This window comes from Fusarium tjaetaba (genome assembly GCF_013396195.1).
Source record: "Fusarium tjaetaba strain NRRL 66243 chromosome Unknown NRRL66243_c0000370, whole genome shotgun sequence".
In the NCBI taxonomy this organism is placed as follows: domain Eukaryota; kingdom Fungi; phylum Ascomycota; class Sordariomycetes; order Hypocreales; family Nectriaceae; genus Fusarium; species Fusarium tjaetaba.
The window spans coordinates 1-21,918 of NW_023501566.1; the positions used below are offsets into that span (position 1 = coordinate 1).

The 21,918-nt window shown below is 50.2% G+C and overlaps 5 protein-coding genes across 5 annotated transcripts; 2 read left to right on the top strand and 3 right to left on the bottom strand.

The window, feature by feature from the left end:
* Positions 1 to 835: 835 nt before the first annotated feature.
* Positions 836 to 2,686, bottom strand: FTJAE_12942 (uncharacterized protein; the record flags this gene model as incomplete). Its single annotated transcript, XM_037346034.1, has 1 exon — positions 836 to 2,686. One exon carries the CDS (start codon positions 2,684 to 2,686, stop codon positions 836 to 838), a length of 1,851 nt encoding a protein of 616 aa, XP_037200023.1.
* A 2,335-nt stretch (positions 2,687 to 5,021) lies between these two features.
* FTJAE_12943 (histone H1 5) lies at positions 5,022 to 6,069 on the bottom strand (the record flags this gene model as incomplete). Its single annotated transcript, XM_037346035.1, has 5 exons — positions 5,022 to 5,162; positions 5,215 to 5,641; positions 5,739 to 5,761; positions 5,926 to 5,952; positions 6,013 to 6,069. The coding sequence occupies 5 exons, from the start codon at positions 6,067 to 6,069 to the stop codon at positions 5,022 to 5,024; spliced, it is 675 nt and encodes a 224-aa protein (XP_037200024.1).
* Positions 6,070 to 8,988: 2,919 nt separating this feature from the next.
* On the top strand, positions 8,989 to 12,263 carry FTJAE_12944 (COPII coated vesicle component SEC24; the record flags this gene model as incomplete). Its single annotated transcript, XM_037346036.1, has 4 exons — positions 8,989 to 10,359; positions 10,409 to 10,847; positions 10,903 to 12,122; positions 12,177 to 12,263. The coding sequence occupies 4 exons, from the start codon at positions 8,989 to 8,991 to the stop codon at positions 12,261 to 12,263; spliced, it is 3,117 nt and encodes a 1,038-aa protein (XP_037200025.1).
* Positions 12,264 to 14,647: 2,384 nt separating this feature from the next.
* On the bottom strand, positions 14,648 to 15,673 carry FTJAE_12945 (uncharacterized protein; the record flags this gene model as incomplete). Its single annotated transcript, XM_037346037.1, has 1 exon — positions 14,648 to 15,673. The coding sequence occupies one exon, from the start codon at positions 15,671 to 15,673 to the stop codon at positions 14,648 to 14,650; it is 1,026 nt and encodes a 341-aa protein (XP_037200026.1).
* A 3,026-nt stretch (positions 15,674 to 18,699) lies between these two features.
* On the top strand, positions 18,700 to 20,408 carry FTJAE_12946 (asparaginyl-tRNA synthetase; the record flags this gene model as incomplete). The annotated part of the gene is made up of 3 exons (XM_037346038.1): positions 18,700 to 18,977; positions 19,029 to 19,203; positions 19,263 to 20,408. 3 exons carry the CDS (start codon positions 18,700 to 18,702, stop codon positions 20,406 to 20,408), a joined length of 1,599 nt encoding a protein of 532 aa, XP_037200027.1.
* Positions 20,409 to 21,918: the final 1,510 nt, after the last annotated feature.

Here is a 21,918-nt window from a genome sequence, read left to right on the forward strand (position 1 = left end):
GCCACAGAGAGGCCCCCCCCCCATCCCCCCTCTCACCACGTTGATCATGTCGCCCAATACGACATGACGGAGTGAGCAGACGACAAAATACATGTACATGGAAAGGAACAGAATAGGATAGACAAGTAGTAAGAGTTTAATTAGAGTTCTTAAATACTCACAATCAATAATATCGTTATACTCTCGTGCTCACCCACTAGCAACAATTACACTTTTCATGGTCATATGTTTCAACTGTCACGGATCCTTCGGGGTTCTGACGCCAAACTGCTAAACTGCTAGCTCATGACAAGGGTCTCCCTGACGACTCATATCTAAGTCCATCGGTAGTGTGTGTGTGTGTGTGTTGTGCTGTACACATACTGTCCTGTATGTGTCCTGGTGGCTGAGTAGAGGCGAGCACTACACCAATACGGTCATCCAAGAGCACGACAGAGTGCATACAATCCTCAATTCTCATCATGATCGTCAAACATCACTTCCATTATGCTAACTTCTGTCTCTGACAACTCAATCAACTCGCCATGCTTGACATCATGATATTCATCTACAACACCTTTTCCCATACAGATAAAGTAGAACAAAGACCAACCACACAACTCTATCGTGCCAGAGTCCTGTCCATCAAAACGCCCGCATAATGTCACACCCATACATATTATGTTCTGTCTTTCCTTCTTTCTTTCGTTCCTTCGTCCTCAGCTCCCACTCCAGTAAGACTAAAGCTTCAACTGCATGTCGCCACGCTCCTCTTTTGTACAACCATCAACACATTCCAACATGCTTCCATTCACTTTCATGCATGCATCTCCGTCGTATGTATGCGTGCACCTCGTCATCCCAGTTTCCCCCGCAGGGCGTCCACCTCTCGTTGTAGGGCGTCCAGGTCAGCCAAGATGTCAACACTCTTCCCTGGCTCGTTTGCCGATTGCGGAGATGTGGGACCCGAGCCGACTGTCGCTGCGACACTGTCAGGCTCCTCCTCGGCCACTTGACTCGATCCAGCCTTCCCTACACCATCAAGACTCGTCCTCCGAGGTCCATCGACGCTGCCACGGCTGCTGCCTCGTTGCCTTCGAGGTGGTGGAGGGGGTGCCATCTGATTATGAGGTTTTGCTTCAAATGAGATCCGCCGACTAGTGCTTTCAACACTTCTGATACTCGCAGGTCGTCGGACAGATGTGTTTCGCGCAGGTGGTGGAGGTGGAGCCCAGGATTTTGTTGTCGTCACGGGCTGATGTGTTCCTGATTGCGTATCTCTCGGAGGTGTTAACTCGACTGTGGAAGATTGACGCAGCTGTGATGGCGTAGAGGTGGTGCTCATATCGACATCCAGGGATGGAGCCGGAGATGATGACGATTGGCTCAGATCCGTGAGGCTTGAGGCCACCCCCAATGGTATCTGCGTCGACTGTCTCGAGGTGTGATGAGATCTTGGTGGCGGTGGTGGAGGTGCTGCTGCATGTGAGTCACGTCGGTTGTGCTCAGGTCGGAATCTCATAGACGATGACCGTGACAAGTTCTCTTCATTGTGCACAAATTGCTGCTGTGTCAAGCCTAGACCAGACGCATAGACCTTGCTCTCTCCTCTCGCGTGACCTCGTCGAGGTGGTGGTGCAGGAACCGCTTTTCGGCTGCCGCCTGATGGTTCTGGCGATGCTAATCCCACATCACCTTCGGCCTCTGGTACTTTACCAGCTGCTTCACGGTCAAACGGCGAGTCGCCTCCTTCTTCCATACTTCTTCGCACCGGCGCTGGCGGAAGCGGTTTGTTCATATCTGATGACAGTGTCGCAAGAGGTTCTCGAGATGCATGACCAACCAGATCCAGCTTGATGGACTTGCCATGTCGCGAGCTAGGTGGCGGCGGCGGTCTCTTGCTGTTCTTTGAGCTCAGTTGAGCAGAAGCGCTTGAGTCAGAAACGTTCTCTTGGTCAATATCATCTTCCGGTGTATCCGAAGCTTCTTCAGATATGAGAGATGCTTCTTGGAGTGCATTCTCGGGGGCCGATATATCTTTGGAATCATCATATGAGATTCTTCGGAAAACAGACGGTCGGTCTTTTGCGTTCTTGGCTGGTGGCGGCATTGACTGTCGGATTTTCGGCGGCGAAGACTTGTCCGACTCCGTATTACCCGTCATCAGTAATCGTTTGAAAGAATTGACGTCCAGAGACCTTCTGGCTGTATTGGCAGCTTTGAGCGCATGGCCTTCTTCTTTGCGCTCATGCTCAAGCTTTTGTTCTGCGACGGGAGAATCAACACTGCGTAATGTCTTGCTGAATGGGTTTCCTATGCCCTGACCGCCATTCGGAGCATAGCCACGGGCAGCCGCAGCTACCATTTCGCGGTCGCTATCGTCGGTAGACGTCGCATCGAACGGATCGTCCTCATTTTGTTGGTTCGCAGTCTGTTGCGCTATAGAAGGTGCCGCAAATGCCCACTCGGGAGAGTCGGGAGACAGCGGCGGGGGTGATAGTACGCGGACTTTTTTCGTAATCTTAGATTTCGAGTCAATTTTTGAAGAGCCAACTTGCTGGAAGCTAGTCGGAGGCGGAGGAGTAGGTGCTGTTTCAATTTGATCGAGAGCAGGGAATCGAGAAGCAGCGGAGGATGTTGAGTTGGGAAAAGAAGCTGAGTCTACCGTAATGGCGGCACTCTTGCGAAACGGATTAGACGATGCCATAGTGACTAGATTCTCTGCGCAATCAGCTCAGGTGATCTTTTTAGGCGTGCTTCGTCTCGTTCTGCTATAGTTCGAGCTTATCGTCTGCGTCACGGGGGAGATGGAAAGGTGATTCTGATGCGATAATAGGTCAAGGCGCATGCAAACAGAGACTGCCCGCCATCTTCGGCACAGCCGGGCAAGAGCTTGGGTTGGCGGCCAAGACAGGAAAACCGAGTGGAGGAGATTAGGCGGCAATGGAAGTGATGATAACAGCGCAGCGCAGATGAGACGGAAACGAGGCAGAACAAGACGATAGTGGATTTTTGAGGTTAACGAAGCACAGGTCTTGTAGGCAAGGTAAGGTACTGTAGATGGGTAGGTAGGTACGGAGTAGCCTTGTGAGGAAATGAGGTTCAGGCGTAACACAGCGCAGCAAGTGGCCCCCGGAACGATCGGTCAGGAGCTGGAGGGGGACGTCGCAGCAAGATTGCTAAGGCACACGCAGCCTGAAGTGTTGCTTGTACCAAACGAGGTCTTGAGTCACTGGGGAAAGGAAAAGAAATCTGGCGATGCCACTCAAGAGGTGTCCAAAGTGGGCTGAAGTCGTCAGCGCCTTCAGGCCCCAGGGCCAATATCTTATCGCTAACGGTGCCTGGACCCAGCACAGAATCGAGTCACTTTCAGGGGGATGAACGGTCCGTGGCACGAAACAGAAGCCTATCTTAGGCTGGACAGGACAGGATAGGACAGGGGAGAGAGGCAACGAACAGAGTCAGTCAACTCAAGAGAACGAAACAGAACGAACAGGCGATGATCATTGACGGGCATGAAGAAGCACGGGCCAGCCGGGAGCTTACGAGGGGCAGAAATACCGCTGACGTTGGGCATTGTGAGGTGGTCCCTACATACAAGCAGGATACGTACTGTCATAGCTCTTCGCTCGGTAATCTGTGCTGCAAGGAAGTACAGGTACGAGCGTTTGGTTAAGCTACACGTTGGGGACCTGAGGCACGTGAGTTGTGACGACAGGTCGATCTGGAGCTGAAATGTCTCATCTCACGCCCCGGACAATACATACGGTTTCGAAATAGACGCTGAGATCCAATGTGTGTGTGTGTGTCTTGCTGACTAGGTATGTGCGAAGAGTACTGTGAACTCTATATCTTGGCCGTATAGCCGTCAAATAAGTTATCGTGTTATCCGTGAGAGGCACTCTTTACGAGACTGTTCTGAGTATTCCTAAGTATTCTCCTACTCACATCTTCAGCATGAGCTAGTAGACTTGAGAGGTGAGTTGTCCTTTTAAAGAGACACCACGGGTGTCAACACAAAAGTTTCATGGTTCCACTTTTCTCGACTACAATTCCTCACCAGAAGGTCAGCGACACACTCAACCATGATATGGCGGCGAGTGCCAACACCTCAGCCAAGGCGGGATGGCAACGATGATGAAAGACTAGAAAGCTCTTGTCTCGAAGCAATAATTCTATTGTGGCGAGTAAGGCTAGGAATGTGTACTCGCGCTTAAGAAAGTAACTGCGAATACGAATATACTTTACGGATACCGAGACTCACTTACACGCAGAACAACGCTGACGCGTAAATGCTCTACATTTTCAGACCACCAACAGGCAACTATCGTCTTAGATCGCGCTCATTTCATACCCATCCAAAGAGTTAGACGCTCAAGACCACCTTTTTCCTCCACGTAGTCTGTTGTTTCGTTCGTCAGTCAGAACTTGTTGGCGACCCACGTGAACCCCCCCTGGCAAAGCCTGAGTCGAGACACGCTTCACCTCAACCCACGTCAACAAGCCCTAAGACAGCGCGTTTGGGTGACGCGCTCGCTCATACCTCACAGGATATCCGAAAATCATTAATTATCATATAATCAAGAGGAATTTTGAAAATTGTTCATTGCGTAGTTCAAATAGAATAACTCAAAACAGCGACAGTGGTATGTATAATTGCAAGCAACCAACCCCCCTTCCTCACCCACAACCGAGACTTTTGCCCTCTCCAAAAACACGCCGACCGTCCCCTCCAGCATTGTTTCAGACCATGACACACCGTAAGAAGACTCTGTCATGTTATATAAGATAATACAGGGGACAAAATCGCATAGAAATGACCCTCACTTCTAGTGTACCACCTCCAACATAATGAGATGACTGAGGGTAGAATCATACAGACGCGAGTCTCCGCGTGCACGTGTAAACAAACAGCCGATAATCCCGCGCTCCGAACCAAACCATCAAAATACCAGTAGCCGTACTTTCCGTACCCTTGCCGTGAACAGATCCTTTAACGCCGTGGCCGTCATTAATTAAAGTTCAATACTGCTCAGCGTCATTTACGCCTTAGCAGCGGCCTTCTTGGGTGCTGCCTTCTTAGGTGCAGTAGTCTTCTTTGGGGCTGCTGTCTTGGGGGTCTTGGTGACGCGACCTGTCTTTGTCTTTGTGAGAGCGGTCTCGGGCTTCTCAGCCTTGTCGGCCTGGGTAGAATGTTAGAGGATGTGGTCCAAGAGCAGCTAAGTCAGCACGTACCTTCTTGGGAGCAGGAGACTTCTTGGAAGCAGCGGACTTCTTGGCAGTAGCAGGCTTCTCAGCCTTCTCGATCTTTTCAGCCTTCTTCTCGGTAGTCTTCTTCTCAGCGGCGGCCTTCTTGGGGGCAGCAGCCTTCTTCTCGGTAGCAGCCTTCTTGGGGGCGGTGGTCTTCTTAGCAGCGGTCTTCTTGACGGCAGGCTTCTCCGCGGCCTCCTTCTTCTCGGCGGCAGGCTTCTTAGGAGCAGCGGGCTTCTTAGCCTCAGGCTGCTTCTTGGCGAGCTTGGTACCACCGGAAGGACCCTTGGGCTGCTCAAAGACACCCTTGTCGACACCGGCCTTCAAGGCCTTGTTGAAGAGAGAGTCGAACATGTTGTCGGTAACATTGAGAGTGTTGTTGGCCTTGACATACTTCTTCAATGATTGACGGCTGCGTGGCGAGTCAGCAACTGGTGGGAAAAGAGGGAAGGGAAAGGCGACAACGTGAATGTGTTGCGCGACGAGGATAAATGAAAAGTGAAGCTTACCTAGAGCCCTTTCGGTCCTTGAGCTGTTGGATGCAAAGAAAACACGTTAGTGAGTGAAACCGAATGAAAGAGAATGAGCGAGGTAAAATGGTCGGTAGGCCGCGTGGCGATAGCCTCATCCGCGACCGAAGACTGAGTGCGCGATGGTGGACGCGACATGAATGGGGAGCTTTCAGAATTCACATACGTTGACAATGGCATCAGTGATCATGTCCTGAGATTAAAATGTTAGCTACCAATCGAGAAGAAATATCTCGAGACTGAATGAACTCACCTGATAGCTGGCATGGCCAGACTTCTTGGGAGCGGCGGCAGCGGCTTTGGGAGGCATTGTGGTGGATTATGTGGGTTGAGATGACTTGAATAAAGACGTGTAGTTGAGACGATAAATGAGACGCGACAAAGACGTTTTGGAGATTGAAGGCTTTGGAAGACGTTTAAGGGACTGGAGAGCAAACGACGAGTAGAACTATCTTGGTCGGGCGCGTGGAGGGGACGGGTCATGTTTATATATTCGGCGGGGGCAGAGCGCAATCACTCTCCTCCCCAAGGCGCCTGCGCTGCTCTCTTCTTACTTACATCTTTGCAACTCTCCCGTCTTGCTCACCTGCCATGGGCCCACTTGCCCCGATTGGGAGGAGGGGCATTTTAAAGCGCCACACTAAAAATGCGTATGCACACTTAGCACCCGCTGGCATGCCATTGCACAAAACAGCGCACAAGAGCGACGGGATCTTCATAGAACACGTGAACTTTCTTATCGCGCTTCTGGATTGGCCGAAGCTCACTGCATAACTCACAATCTCTTGCACTATTTGGGTCCAGCCACACCCAAGCTCATCAAAGTTAGAGAGATGCCAAGCCTGGACCCTCCAAGATATGGCACTTGAGAAAATGGGGCACCCAAAAATGCCAAAATAATCCTGGGCAAGTGACCATTTTTCTGATTGGCCAGCCCAGACATCACCTCGGGTGAGGTGTACCTCTGTGTGATCTAGAGTCTGGCAAAATGCGAGCGCAACTCATGCCCCCGAGCATCCATTTCCCTCGATTCTCTCGCTTCTTCGACGGCCATTGTCCAAGAGATGAATGACTCGATTCCTTTGTCTTCTTGCGAGTCTCGGGCAATCTTTTGCGTTCCAAATTAGGTGGAAGATTCGCTGACTTGCTGCGACTGATATATGAGGCTTCCTTCGCGCTCGAGAACCGTTGAGCGGCGATTGAATGAGCCATGCTCGTTGTCGCATTCCGATTTACGACTCTTACAGTAATGAATCTGCTCCTGTGAAGCTTTTTAGTGCGTTTGTAAGAAACAGCGACCACGATAGTGTAATTTCTACGTTGTTCCGGCTCGATTCCATAACTATATGATCCATATCGCTCAAGGTCACTCCCAAGTCCATTTCTCAACATCGCGTGTCGTTTCTGAAGCTATCCGCATCCCACCACTGTCTAATCGTTAAACCACCACACACCACACCACAAGCCAATTTTGCATCATTTAGTCGTCGGAAAGTATGCAGATGCAACTTGAGTACATTTTCACTTTTTTTCGTTGAATAAAATATCACCATCGGCTCTTGAGAGGGCGAAGATGTTGCATCACGACTTACACGGTCGGAGGCGTCAAAGAAGCAACACATAATGGAGAATATTCTACGGTTCGCATTCACACATCTCAAGATCTCTCATTTAGGTGCTATTTTCGATCTCCGCTTCGTTATTTTCTTCCATTTGATGAATTTTACTTTTTTATATTAGATTTCCCTACACTTATGGTAAACTACTCAATGTATGTATATTATTCATACTCAGCCAAGCGGGTGAGACAGATCTGACTTGGGGCGGTTGCAATTCTTCGTCATTATTAATTGGTCTTCGACTTATTTACAACACTTAGGGAGGGAGAAGGTCAAAATCTCGCAACCTCGTCGTAACAGTATTACCAGCCACTTGAGGATTTACCTCAGGCCTCATCGTCGCAATTGACGCGTTACGTCAAGTGAGGGGCAGGACGTGGCATCATGAGAGCTTGCGCCCAACTCAACAGCCTTATCGTCTGGGCACTAAATCATATAAAACATACGCCAACTTTACAAACATCTGGCTATCTTGATATGCGGTTTATCGACCTTGATTTGAGATCTGTAGTCTACACTATTTTTGCTCGCCGCTATGTCAGTGATCAGGACGTGATTATACACCCCACCCGATCGCGGGCTTCTCATGGCATGGCTTGGGCTTGTCTCCAAACAGTAACACTATTGATTCATTTATGGGCCTATTTTTTTTTTCGAGAGTCGGTGTTTGCTTCGGTTGAGTTTTTGGTGAAGGGTTACCTCCATTCTGCAATGGTCTTTATCTTGTTTTCCGACGACAGAGCTTATAGTGAATCAATATGACAATATTACCTCCGTCACTACGACAGCCAGTACAACTTCTAACGACAACAAATATAGTAAAACAGCAAGCAGAGGTACCTGAAACAAAATAGAAAGACGGAGTACTCTCAAGTTCTCCCACGAGCTTACAAGAAAACGGTGCAGTTACACAAAAGCCAAAAGCCAACGACTTCATAGGTGTAGGTTAGCATTAACACATAGGCCGGGTTCCCTCCCAAGTTGAGCATGGTAAGCAACTTTGCTACTTTTCATATTATTCTGGAAGTCTCTGTTAATGGATATATTCATACAAAAAATCGTTTACGCAGCTGTTGAGCGAGACCTATGGCATCATATCGTTGGTTATGCGCATCATTACTTACACTTGTCAATTGCTATGTTGAAGCATCACATGACCCATCTTATAGATCACCGTCCGCCTGTACAGTGTATTTTCTAATTTATACTCCAAGCCTTACCAATCAGAGTAAGGTGGGACACGGAACACGATCGCCCAGAATGTCCAACCGGAAGGTGCACCAGAAAAGGCCAGCGAGGCAGGCAGGACACCTATCATCAACGATAGCATCTCGATTCTGCTCCTGAAATCTTCGGTGAAGAAAAAAGAAGATCTTCAGCTTGGGTGCGGACTTGGGAGACCATGTTCGTGATTTTCTGCATATAATTTCCTTGTCGAATTCTCTTGTCTCATGTTATTCAAGCTTTAGCTACCGCCTTCCATCATCCTACCTTACGGACGGTACATTTCATTGCCCCACGTCTCCTTTACTGGGCACACGCTCATCCGATAGATCGATACTCGTCCTCGATACTTTCGTCCCTTTCGCTTCTCGAGCCTCAACGTCGCAATGGCCGACTACGCTCAGTACCACGCTCTTGGACACGGCGAGGTTATCGACCCCAATGATCCTAACCGAACATCTCAACCCTCTGCGCAACAGTTCCAACCGCCAATCGCTCCCTCACCTTACCAACAACAAGCATCACCATATGGAGCACCCCAATATCTTGGAGGCCAGCAAGCGCCTCCTTCTATGACTGGCTCTCCCGCACCAGCTCCTGGATACGGTTATGCACCTCCTCAGGCTCAGGCTCCTCCAGGTCAAGCTCCTCCACCACAAGATGCTACACTGGCTGCTCAGCTTGGTGGAATGAACTTGGGAGATGGACATGGCACAGCGAGAAGGAAGAAGAAGGATCGTCATGCATACCATACCGTTGAACCTACCGGTTCCTCGCAAGCCTTCAATGGCATGCCTCCCCAGGGAACCTCGGCTACACAGTTCCTAGACAGCGTCCCTGGCGGTCCCGGGTTTGGAGGTCAATTTGGCAGCCCCCAGGGAACCCCTCAGATGCAAAGTCAGAGCCAGTTTAGTACGCCAGTTAACCCGGCATTTGGTCCTGGTCCTGTTGCTGGAACACCCGGTGTCGGCGAGGGCCTCGGTACAGCCTCAGTGTCTACCAGCGGACCCAAGGGAGTGTCACCTGACGACATGCCCAGCGTACCGGCCTCGCGAGATGCCATCCAGCAGTACTACCTCAAGAACGTCTATCCCACCTTCGAACGACATGTTCCTCCTCCCTCGACCGTTTCCTTTGTTGCCTACGACCAGGGCAACTCGTCACCGAAGTACACTCGACTCACACTCAACAACATCCCCACTACTCAGGACGCTCTGCAGGCTACCGGCCTTTCCCTGGGTCTCTTGCTGCAGCCGCTAGCTCCTCTGCAGGCTGGAGAAGCCGAAATTCCTGTCCTCGACTTTGGTGAAGCAGGGCCCCCACGATGCAGACGATGCCGAGCTTATATGAACCCCTTTATGATGTTCCGTTCAGGTGGAAACAAATTTGTCTGCAACCTCTGCGCATATCCCAACGATACTCCTCCCGAATATTTCTCTGCGACCAACCCACAAGGTGTCCGAGTTGATCGCGACACTCGACCCGAGCTTCACCAAGGAACTGTAGAGTTTGTGGTGCCTAAAGAGTACTGGACCAGGGAGCCCGTGGGATTGCGATGGTTATTCCTTATCGATGTAACCCAAGAATCCTACAACAAGGGTTATGTCGAGGCTTTCTGCGAGGGTATCCGTGTTGCTCTATACGGTGGTGAAGATCAAGAGTTGGATGAGAATGGAGAGCCGAAACGTAGGATACCAGAAGGCGCCAAGGTTGGATTCGTCACGTACGACAAGGACATTCACTTCTACAATGTCAACGTGAGTTAAAGATGATACTTATACTGTCGCTTTTACTAACTGTCTACAGCCTGCCCTGGATCAAGCGCAGATGATGATCATGCCTGACCTTGAGGACCCCTTTGTGCCCCTGAGCGAGGGACTCTTTGTCGACCCATATGAATCCAAGGATGTGATCACATCTCTGCTTACTAGGCTTCCGGATATGTTCTCCACCATCAAAAATCCCGAGCCCGCCCTTCTCGCCGCCCTGAACTCAGCACTTGCCGCCCTCGAGGCGACGGGAGGTAAGGTTGTGGCATCATGCTCTGCGCTGCCAACATGGGGCCCTGGTCGTCTCTTCATGCGTGACAATGGAAATCACCCTGGAGGTGAAATCGACAAGAAGCTCTACACAACTGAGCACCCGGCCTGGAAGAAGGTTGCCGAGAAGATGGCTGCTTCCGGTGTCGGTGCTGATTTCTTCCTTGCTGCTCCTTCTGGTGGTTATCTTGATATTGCGACTATTGGTAGGCCCAGTCCTTCAAAGTGTCATAAACTCATGCTAAGCTAATTTTCCTCTAGGTCATGTTTCCTCAACCACTGGCGGAGAGACCTTTTACTACCCTAACTTCATCGCTGCGAGGGATAGCCGAAAGTTATCACTCGAGATCTCACACGCCGTGACCAGAGAGACTGGTTTCCAAGCTCTTATGAAGGTCCGATGCTCTAACGGCCTACAAGTCTCGGGCTACCATGGCAACTTTATCCAACACACCTTTGGTGCCGACTTGGAAATTGGTGTTATTGATGCTGATAAGGCAATGGGTGTCAGCTTTAGTTACGATGGCAAGCTGGACCCCAAGCTTGATGCTCACTTCCAGTCTGCCCTTCTTTATACGACGGCTTCAGGCGAACGACGCGTGCGATGTTCAAATGTTATTGCTAGCGTTACAGAAACCTCTAAGGAATCGGGTGCGCGTGAACAGGGTATTCGTGAGTGCCTCAAGTTTGTTGATCAGGACGCTGTCATTGGTATGCTGGCCAAGGAAGCCAGCACGAAGTTGGCGACTACATCAAGTAACCTCAAGGATATCCGTCACTGGCTAAGTGAGAAGGCTATCGACGTTCTTGCCTGCTATCGAAAGCATGCCGCTCAGCAGCATCCTCCAGGACAGCTTGTTATGCCTGAGCGATTAAAGGAGTACTGCATGTACCTTCTTGGTCTCCTCAAGTGCCGAGCACTCAAGGGAGGTGTCGAGAACTCAGACCGCAGAGTTCACGAGATGCGGATGCTTCGTTCTATGGGTGCTCTCGAGCTGAGCCTGTATCTGTACCCCCGAATGATTCCTATCCACAACCTCGCACCCGAAGAGGGCTTCGCCGACCCCGAGACAGGCCATCTCAAGATGCCCCCTGCGATCCGCACATCGTTCTCACGAGTTGAGCCTGGTGGCGTGTATCTGGTTGACAATGGCCAACAGTGCCTCCTTTGGTTCCACTCACAGACTTCTCCTAACCTCATTTCTGATCTGTTTGGTGAAGACAAGGACTCCCTCAAGAGTCTTGACCCCTACACATCAGCTCTACCACTGCTCGAGACTCACCTCAACGCTCAAGTCCGCAACATTATCGAGTTCCTCCGAACGATGCGTGGTTCAAAGGGTCTCACTATCCAGCTCGCTCGACAAGGCATTGACGGCGCCGAGTTTGACTTTGCCCGTATGCTCGTGGAAGATCGTAACAACGAGGCTCAGAGTTACGTGGATTGGCTGGTACACATTCACAAGGGTGTTCAGTTGGAGGTAAGTTTCATCTAATCATGACTTGTCAACAGAAAGGTCTAACACGCATTGTAGCTGAGCGGGCAACGTAAGAAGGAGGGCGAGGAGCACACGGCGGCAAGCTTGTCAAACTTTGCAGGTTTGAGACCAGCCTATTGGTAGTTGAAAAAGTCCAGCAACTTAATAGAATCGGATCTTGATAACAGCGGTCGTTTATCTTATGGAGTAATGTAACAGAAACAAGCAAAAGACTTTGGTGGGGGAGACGGGATGAGAGGACAGATGATGATTTGGTTAACAGGTAGCGGGTAGCACGAACACACCGACACATTATCGTCGAGTCCATCTCAGTCTTGTCACGGACACTGTCCTTCCTGTCTGTTGTTGCACGATACATGTGTCCATCCGTAACATGGAAGACACTCAAGTATACAGTTTACACCGCAACATTGTCTTCATGCTTGTCTTTGATCTTGCAAAGACAACAGAGCAAGGCTGGCTGTATGTGTTTCTCCCTTGCAGGAAAAGTCACTCTGTTGTCACCTCGCCAATCTCTTTTTCAGGCGGTCAGTCAGATTTTTGTGTTACTGCATCTCGCCTCTTTGCATGACTCTCCTCTGCATGACTCCTCTGAAACAAAAACCCTCCCACACCTTACAGCTTGTTTTTACTCTCTTTGTTATTATCATAGTCTATCCTTAACTTTCTGTGTATGTATCCCCCCTTCACCGTTCTTTGCGCCTCGTGGAAAAGTGTCTGCGATGTAACGAGATGCTGATGTCGTGTAATGGTGTGGCAATCGAGATTTGTGCAACAGTCCGAGAGAGCAAGCAATGTTTATTTGACAAGGTTTTGGATACAAGATTTGAAGAGGCGGTGGAGAAGGGAACACAGAGATTGAGATGCATATATACGGAGTACAGCTGGAGACAACATGTTACAAGCCCATGGGGAAGCATATCACTATACGTACGTGTTGTATGTAACTCAAAACCCTTGCTTGCCAATGTCTCGTCTTATTCATCAGATAGGTTCTCTGCGGGACATGATCTGCCGCTAGTAACTTAAGTACTGTACTCCCATGATCGTCGACGTGCATTTGCGTCTGCATCTGCTGCAGTTGTCCAAGCCAAGTTGAGTGTAGTCTTCTTTTCCCCTGCGGCCATCCGCGGCTAAATGCTCGCCTGTCGTTACACGCGAGGCTGAACTTCAAGCGCTTCATGATATACGTATATATCTTTGATCGATGAGTTGTTGGGGGCTTGACTCAGGGGGGTGCGTTATCTTGCATTGGTAGTTTGATGATCGTGTTGAGATCACTGCTGAATCCTCGATTACCCCCTTCAGAAGATACTGGTATATTCCCGACGTCGGTAGTCAGCCTCATATGATTCATGATTAATTAGGCACCTAGATATGACCTATCAAGTTGACTCGTATGTTTGAAAGTCATCCAATCTTCTGAGCCACGTCAGATCAAGTTTCTGCCTTCACACGAACATCCGAGGAAATTTGGGAGAAGCAAGTCCGAACAAGTCTAAACTTAATACTCAGCCCTGACATTTGTTTCGTTTAGAAAAGTACGCTACGCATCGATCCTCCGGCTGCTTCGGGGGTACCCGCATGTACGTAGTGACTACAGTGCAAGCCAGGGTTCAACTACGTTCAAAGAGAGCTGATAGGTGGGTCATATGAGACGAATAGTCTTGCGTATATAAATCACCCTATTTAGTTGAAACAGAAGGGATTCGGCAAGGGAATGTTTCTTCCAATGAACCCTAGCATCCAGATACCGTGCCTTGGAATCTCAGTCAGTGCTTGAGGACCGATAGGGTGCTCACATCTCAGCCTGACTAGGGTCTTGGCCGAGTTCATCCCACATCCAACCCTCGAGCGGCACTGTAGATCGAGGCTGTGAAAGGGCATGCAGTGTTTCCGTGTGCGACATGAGATAGCAACAAGATTCCCTAAACAGCTGAGCTAAATATATATGTGACACACCCAACGCCGATACCATCATTTATTCGTCGTGATACAGGAGCCTGACAGGGCCACTTGTAGATCGGGAATCAATAAGGCGCCAGACACAACCCCCAAACACCAAGAAAAAGAAAATCCTTGTCAAATGACCAGAACCAACAATAGCAAAGAACCAACATGACTCCTGTAACACTGCATATACCCTGACTTCGTCTGGTCTCTGTTCCATAGATTCCTCGTCCCTTGCATTGCCTCATAATTGGCCTTGGACGATTGATCGTCGAGGTTGGTATCGTTATGCGCTCGCTGACTTTTCGTCGTTCCTCGGTTGACCGCCAGAATGCGGGAAAGTACAGTTGAAATAAAACAAAAAAAAGAAACGTTTCGCAAGGGTCCCGCCAAGTCGGTCGGCCTCAAAAAATGACTAACTCTTAGAGTCATCATAGGCTCATCTTCCTGAGACAAGTTTTTCTTTGTTGACAAACTCGACTCAAGATTTCCGCTGGTACGGCTCTCGGGTTGGCAAGCCGTGTTCTGGAATCTGTCTCAGATTGATACAAACTAAATCATGTTGTAATCATGTTAAGTCCATATCGTGGGTCAGGCTGTCGCAGAACTCGGTCGACCTCACTCGCACTAAAGACGTGCTCGAAAATTTCACGATCAGCGGGAGCACTACTGTGACTTTTGCTTGACCCAGACGAGCTGGAGGATCCAGTCCTAGATTTGCCCTTGTTCTCCTTCTTGGTAATCTCGTCCATGATGTGGCGCATTGTGCTTTGTAGGGGGTCTTCAAAGACAAAGACAACGTAGGCAAACTGTCCTCGAAGGTCGGGATCGAAGAGCAATACATCCCGCCAGAGCTCTGCCAGCTCTTGGGGAGGATTGCGGTAGCCATTGCCCAAGCCAAAGTCCCCAATGACAACACGGTCATATCCGTTGTAAAGACAGATACGAAGAGCTCCGCGAAGCTTATCACGAGTCATCTCACGTTCCTCTGCAAAAGAGTACTTGAGCCCGTTGTCTTTGAGTTTGGGCCATCGGGTTGGTGGTACCGACACGACGGGTAGGTCAAACCAGCTCTCCAGCCTGTCGTAGCGGTCATGTGGTCCACGGCAAACCACAACAGCATCAGATAAGATGCCACCCTGTGATGGGATCGGGTAGTTGTTGGGCTCCGGCGAGTTCGGCCATGGCGTGTTCAATGTGGCTGAGAGGTTACTTCGGCGGCATAACTTCTCCTCATATCCGACGCATCCAGTTTCCCAGTCACCTCCGGGCCTCCGTTCATTCGCAGCACATATGAACGGAATCCGCACTCGAGGACCTCCCATAGCCTCGCTTTGTTGTGTGTCCATGGCTGCATATGTCAATGCCTTCATGACTGGGTCTCCCACTTCGATTCTGAAGGAGGGTGGCCGAGTCGTAGGCTTCTGACGCTGGATGGCGAGTTGCATGATGGGCTGTCTATAGAGGTAAGAGTATGGTGGGAAAACTTCCCCGTAGTTCTTTTTGACAAGTGGAATGAAGTTCCTCTTGGTATCAGCTGCGACCTCTGAAGGCCGCACCCGGCTGGATCTTGGAGGAGCCATGATGAAGGTGTTGGATGTGTGAGCAAGCAATACGGACTTGTGCTGCTTTAAACAAGCTTGTAGTCAGGGCGCTATCAAACCAATGACGCCAATAGTGAGAGAATAAGTGCTAAGTCTGAGATGCCTAGCTTGATGAGGAAGAGCAGTGAAAGTGAGTGGCAGTGGGTTGATGAGGTCTGAAGGGCTGGGAATAAGGACTACGATGGAGGGTAGGAAGGTCTTATATGGACACTCGGCCGTGAGTCTGAAGAAACAACACGGCGGAGGAATCTGTCACCGGACATGATCCAAGGACTCATATTCTGGTTGACTGGCTTCTCCGGGACAAGCGAGTGAGGGAGGGATGGGCACTGGGCTGTGTGACCCAACATGTGCAAGATCTGAACCACTTGTTTAGAACAGACTCGGCCTGAGGCGAGGCAACAAGCCAAAGAATGAGCAGAAGAAAAACAGACCAGCATCACTTTATGGGTACGGCAAGACTTGGGTGCCAAAAACGGGGACGTTTCGCTTGACAACATGACCTAGCAGGCATATAGGTCTTGTACAGACGAGTTTAGGATGTACGAGCTGCAAATGGTACAGGGCAGCTCGAAAAAGCAAATGCAGGGCCAGACGAATCAAGACAAGCCATAAGAAGGGACAAGAAAAGGGCCCATCAGAGGGCTCAGGGACTGGGAACCACGTATCGTAGTCGACCGGGGATCTGTGCCGTACCAGATCGCAGCCCACCATCACAGGCGTACAGTGCAGTAAGGGCACCAACATCCAAGTTGACGGAACCAGGGTGGGCTACACTGAGCCTCCAATATCGGGAACCGTGGAGCATCTGCAAGATCTCACGGGGACACAGGCGGCGCCGCCATCTCAAGACGGAGGTAGCAACCACGCTGGTTGGGCTGTTTGACGACAAGGACCATAGAGGAGGGTGATCTTTATCGGCGAGCCTGAGACAGAACTGGCCGGGACATTGTTGCGAATCAAGATCTGTGGCACCCTTTCATCTCGCCTGGTGGAAGCTTGTGTCCAAGCGGATACCTAGGGCGGCGGACCAAAACCAACTTGTGAGAGAAAGAGACAAGAAACGAGGGTGAAGTGTGGATGTGATTGTGATTGTGGGGTGATTTGTGACGACGAGGCTCAGCTAAGCTATGGGGGCCCGAGAAAATGGAAAAGTGAAGAAGATGGTACGGAGTAGTAGTCTAGGATTGGCATGGGTTTCGGAGAAGTGACTGACGGCATCGACAAGGTCGATTCATGCATTCATTGATCGTGTGCGGGCGGATATCCCAGCTAGCCTCATCAGTTACATACTGTACCTAGATATGTACAGGATCCGTACATACATACAGCCAGTTCTGTACGATAGGGATTCCCACATGCTGGGGCTGGCTGGGGCGGAAGCTGTGCAGAGTGCGCAATCGATCGGTTCAAGATGTGAGACATGGAAAACCGCATAAAACCCAGTCACGATGCCTGGGCTGAGACAGGGTTGGTACCGGGGCAAGATGCTACTGTATGCTACCTAGAGTGCGGGAGGTTGCGGTGTGGGCTGCTTGCTTTTTCTTGGACCGAATGATGTCGGGATCTGTCTCTTGTTTTGGTGTGAGGAAATCGGTGAGTTCGCATTTTTTGGCTTCGAACTAGTCGAGAGAAACACGCTTGTTTCGATTGGGTGGGTTGGTGTCTAGCTGTGTCTCGTGAGAAGTGCGGTTGTAGAGGGTGAGTGGACGCAATATCTGATTGGAGTATTGACGAGAACATGGTCACTGACGTTTGTTTGATAGGATTTTCTGATGACCTACCTAGGTATGTATGTACAGTCTAGGCGGTGATGAACTGTGGCCTGAGAGTGAGATCTCAAAGTGGATGCATGGTTCATTGCAATCGAGGTTGTTGAGGTGGAAGAGAACTTAAGAGAAGAGAATATGTCTTGAACTGGAGATGAAACTGTAGTAAGGTATCCCTGAAACCGATGTGGAAAGGAAGGGGCACTGTCTGATATCCCTTCCCAAATTTCCATGTATTACCTTGTCCCTTCCTTTTTCCATTCCAGCTGAGAATTTATTTTTGCCTTCCCCAGTTGGCAGTTGCTTTGTCGATGTGACGAAATGAGGTAGCTCTAGCTCGATTAGCTTCAAGCAAGGAAAGCGCGTCCCGGTAGACTGGCTCGGGTCGTGCACCTGCACCTGCACCTGCCTGAACAACGATACGCACACCAGGGACTAAGTTAGCCTAGCGACCCAGCAATTTGGTGAGTGTGAGGTGCGTGCGTGAGGTAGGTAGTCTACCTTAACCGTCTCGCTGGTAAAGTCCTTAAGGCACCGCCGGTAATAGACGATAAGATCAAAACCACATAAAACAAACAAACAAACAACTCTAACCTAAACCGTTTCCAAGAGCCACCACACACACACTGATACCTAGAGCTTCAGAGCTCCTAGAAGAGATGCCTCCTCCTACGTAAGGCCTCTTACAAGTAGTACCTATCTAGGGCGTCTCGACTGTTGCAGCCAGCCACTCTGAGTTGGTCAGCATGACATCGACACCTCTACAGGACATCCCCCGATCTCAGCTCCAGCTCGTCCCAGCAAAATGGAGATCCGATGCGGTACATCTCTCTTAAGGGCCCGCCGCTTGACCAGAACGGGAGCCCAACTTCGAGCCCGCCATCCTCATCGGGCTCTGCTTTCGTATTCAATCGATAGTACCTGACGGCAAGGCGATTAGGTTACCCTAGACCAGCCCGTGATATTTCCAAAATTTCTCCACAGCCAACCATTCTTCCATCGAAACTTGGTATCCCTTGCGTTGGACGCCACGATACTACTTCAGCCCATCTCACTCACCGACAAAAGTCGTAATCATTTCTACATCATTACGCGCATGTTTCCGATTTGAGGCGGATCTGGTTCCCAACATAGCAAATTCGGGCTCCATGATTGGGTGTTGAGGAAAGGCACTTCCCAGCGTTAGCTTCTGCTGCTTGCATCTTAGAACGACCAACTGACTCGTCATCTCTCATAATGAGATCGTTTCGTGCATCGAGAGTGCCAAGATTGGGAAGACCATGGCCCCAAATAAGGCCGTATGCGGTCAAGGTTCCTCCTGGCGAGTGTCAGAAGGATATCAAAACTGTGGCTGAGCTTAAAGCTTGGGGCCCATCGGCCCATGTGCCTGATGTCGAAGTTTGCGGATGGGTCAGATCAGTGCGGAAGAGCTCAGGGGTACGCTTTGTCGACATCACCGATGGATCGTCCATGCGACCTGTTCAGGTGGTCGTGGACAAGAATCTAGCCACGGAGTATGTAGGTCTTGAGTCACATATATTGACACTGGACTGACTTGTCCACAGTATGCGTCCAGGCGCAGCTGTCCGCTTAAAAGGAACATGGGTTGATGAGAGCAGAAAACAGTCTGCCATCAATGGGACAACTCAGGCTTCGAGCAAGGGCGAAACGTCAATAAGCTCAGAACAGCCAGAGCTTAAGGTCTCAGAGGTGGAGGTTCTCGGAGGCTCTGATCCTATGGTACGTTCATCAAGAGCATCAGTATATCACAGATCAGGCCTTTTCTTACACATATCTAGACCTATCCGATCCAGAACAAATATCAGACCCCTGAAAGTCTTCGCACTATCTCACATCTGCGGCCAAGAACGCCCCTGAACTCAACAATGCTACGATTTCGATCAGATGCTACCGCCATGCTCACGCAGTTCTTCTTCCGTGAGCGTTTTCAGCAAACGCACCCTCCTGTCATTACTTCCTCTGATTGCGAGGGTGCTGGAGAAGCATTTGCTGTTAAAGCATCTTCTCCTGACGAGTTCTTCCGTGATCCCAAGTATCTGACTGTCTCTTCTCAGCTCCATCTTGAGGCTCTCGCTCAGGCGCTCGGCAACGTCTGGACCTTATCCCCAACATTTCGTGCCGAGCAGAGTGATACGTCGAGACATCTCAGCGAGTTTTACATGCTCGAGGCTGAGATGAGCTTCGTTGATGATATGGAGGAAGTCATGAACCTAGCACAGCGCATGCTGAACTCGATGGCCAGTGAGTTGAAGGAGCTGAATGCTGCAAAGGAGCTTGAGCAGAACCGAGTTGACTCGAAGGAACCTTCCGAGCGCCTGGCATTTAACGACCTAGTTGACCAGGAACAACTGGATCGTCGATGGCGAGGTATGCTCACCACCAAGACATGGCCTAGAATCACATACAGTGAGGCTCTTGAGATTCTCAAGCCTATTGCCGACCAATTTGAGCACAAGCCTACATGGGGTTCTGGTCTGCAATCGGAACATGAGAAGTACCTCGCTGAGAAGATAGGTTACGACGAGGCCACGGATGCATACGTTCCAATCTTCATAACACAGTATCCGCGGGATATCAAGGCATTCTACATGCGCCAGTCATCCTCGTCTCCGGCTTCGGGTCTGACAGTGGACTGTTTTGACCTCCTGGTTCCTCATCTGGGTGAACTGGCTGGCGGCTCTATGCGTGAGAACCGTCTGCCTCAACTTGAGGAGAACATGCGGGCCCTTGGTCTAGAAGTTCCCAGCAAGCGTTCCGACAAGGGCAAGGAGCTGGCCTGGTATCTCGACCTGCGTCGCTGGGGTTGCCCCCCTCACGGTGGCTTCGGACTTGGTTTCGACCGACTTCTAAGCTACCTCACTGGCGTGCCCAACGTCCGTGATGTCGTCCCCTTTCCACGCCACTACCATCGATGCGACTGCTAAGCGCTGATCCGGACTTGCACATCTCCTCTCATTTTCATTGCATCTGCCGCCCAAATACGGCCTTCACCGTCTTTCCACGCCTAACAGGGCATTCTCGTTAATGCCTGCCTACCTTGGATAGCCCTCCGCCTTCAGAGATACGTCCATTTCAGCGAGCAATTTGATACTATGTCTTTTTGCCGTGACACGTTGCGCACACCAAAGCAAGCGACACTTGTGTATCCCGTCAGGGCAAACGGTCACGAGATATGCACCGTCTCCTCTTTCCCGTGGGAACATGCATGGACCGCGAGTACTGTGTGACACAGCGATGGGCTCTCAGGGCATCTCAGCTGTGTGGGCCCAGATACGGTGAAGAGGAGCTCCTGAGTTGACTCGGATGAGTGCATGCAATGTTTGCACGATCTAGGTTTACTGCGCCTGGCCGACGGGGAGAGCGCTGGATCTTCCGATGGCGAGGACGAGGACGAGGGCGGGATCTGCTAGAGATCGAGACAAGGAGCTGGGGTCTTTCAGATCTCTGATTCATGTTTATATCGTCGTATCTAGAGGACTGTGTATCACTCTGTGATGGATTGGTCACGATATGATAAGCCAAAACTTAGAAAAAGCACACGGGTTTTTGTTGCTTCTGCTTGAGCTCAACTTGATCGCGAACACTGGCGATGGAGCATGCTGGTGCGTACCAGGTACTATCTCGTTGTTGTCTTTCGGGTTGTCTGTGGTCGTGGAACTATTGACGGGAGTGACGTGACCACTGCTACGTTAATCTTACCTGCTTGTAACGTCTGGTAATCTTCGTAGCTTGTAGACAGCTTACTTTTCATTCCTGGAGGAACTTTCCTAGTGTGGCCTTGGCAGATCTTAATACAGCTGCTGTCTTGTATGTGCCGTGGCATGGTGTTCAAGGGACTCGTTATGCCAAGAGACTACATCCAGTTATTTAGTATCATAGATACCGCTGATGCTGTAGGTTCATACTGAATCTTGGCTTCTGTTAATAACGGGCAATGACTAGTGTAGCATGTTGTACGCATTACTCCTAACTCGATGGCGGTCACGATACCTTCCGGGGCAAGGTTCGACTTGGGTTCCAGAAGACCTGGCTGGTGAATAACATGCTTCCTGGATGTACAAGTGCGAATGTTGTATCGAGCCTATGACGAGCAGATATGTTTTCCCTCATTAGTCTTGTGGTAATGGAGACAACTCAGGAGACTCTCCTCGTCAAGAACAACATCAGGGGAGCACGAATATTAAGCCCCGTGATTATTTAGGTATACTCTCCAGGTAGACCCCAACAGCGGGACTGACCGACTTCGATACAGTCAATTTGGGACGACCAGATACACATATACAATACCAACGATGGAGTTACTCTGTTACGACCTCTCGTACACCACAACTTACCTACCCTAAAGCCATCGTGACTATGACTAACATAGTCCAGTTCAACACCAAGCAATACGTGAATAGATTTCCCCGCCAAATGTCTGTAACGGCAGTTCCC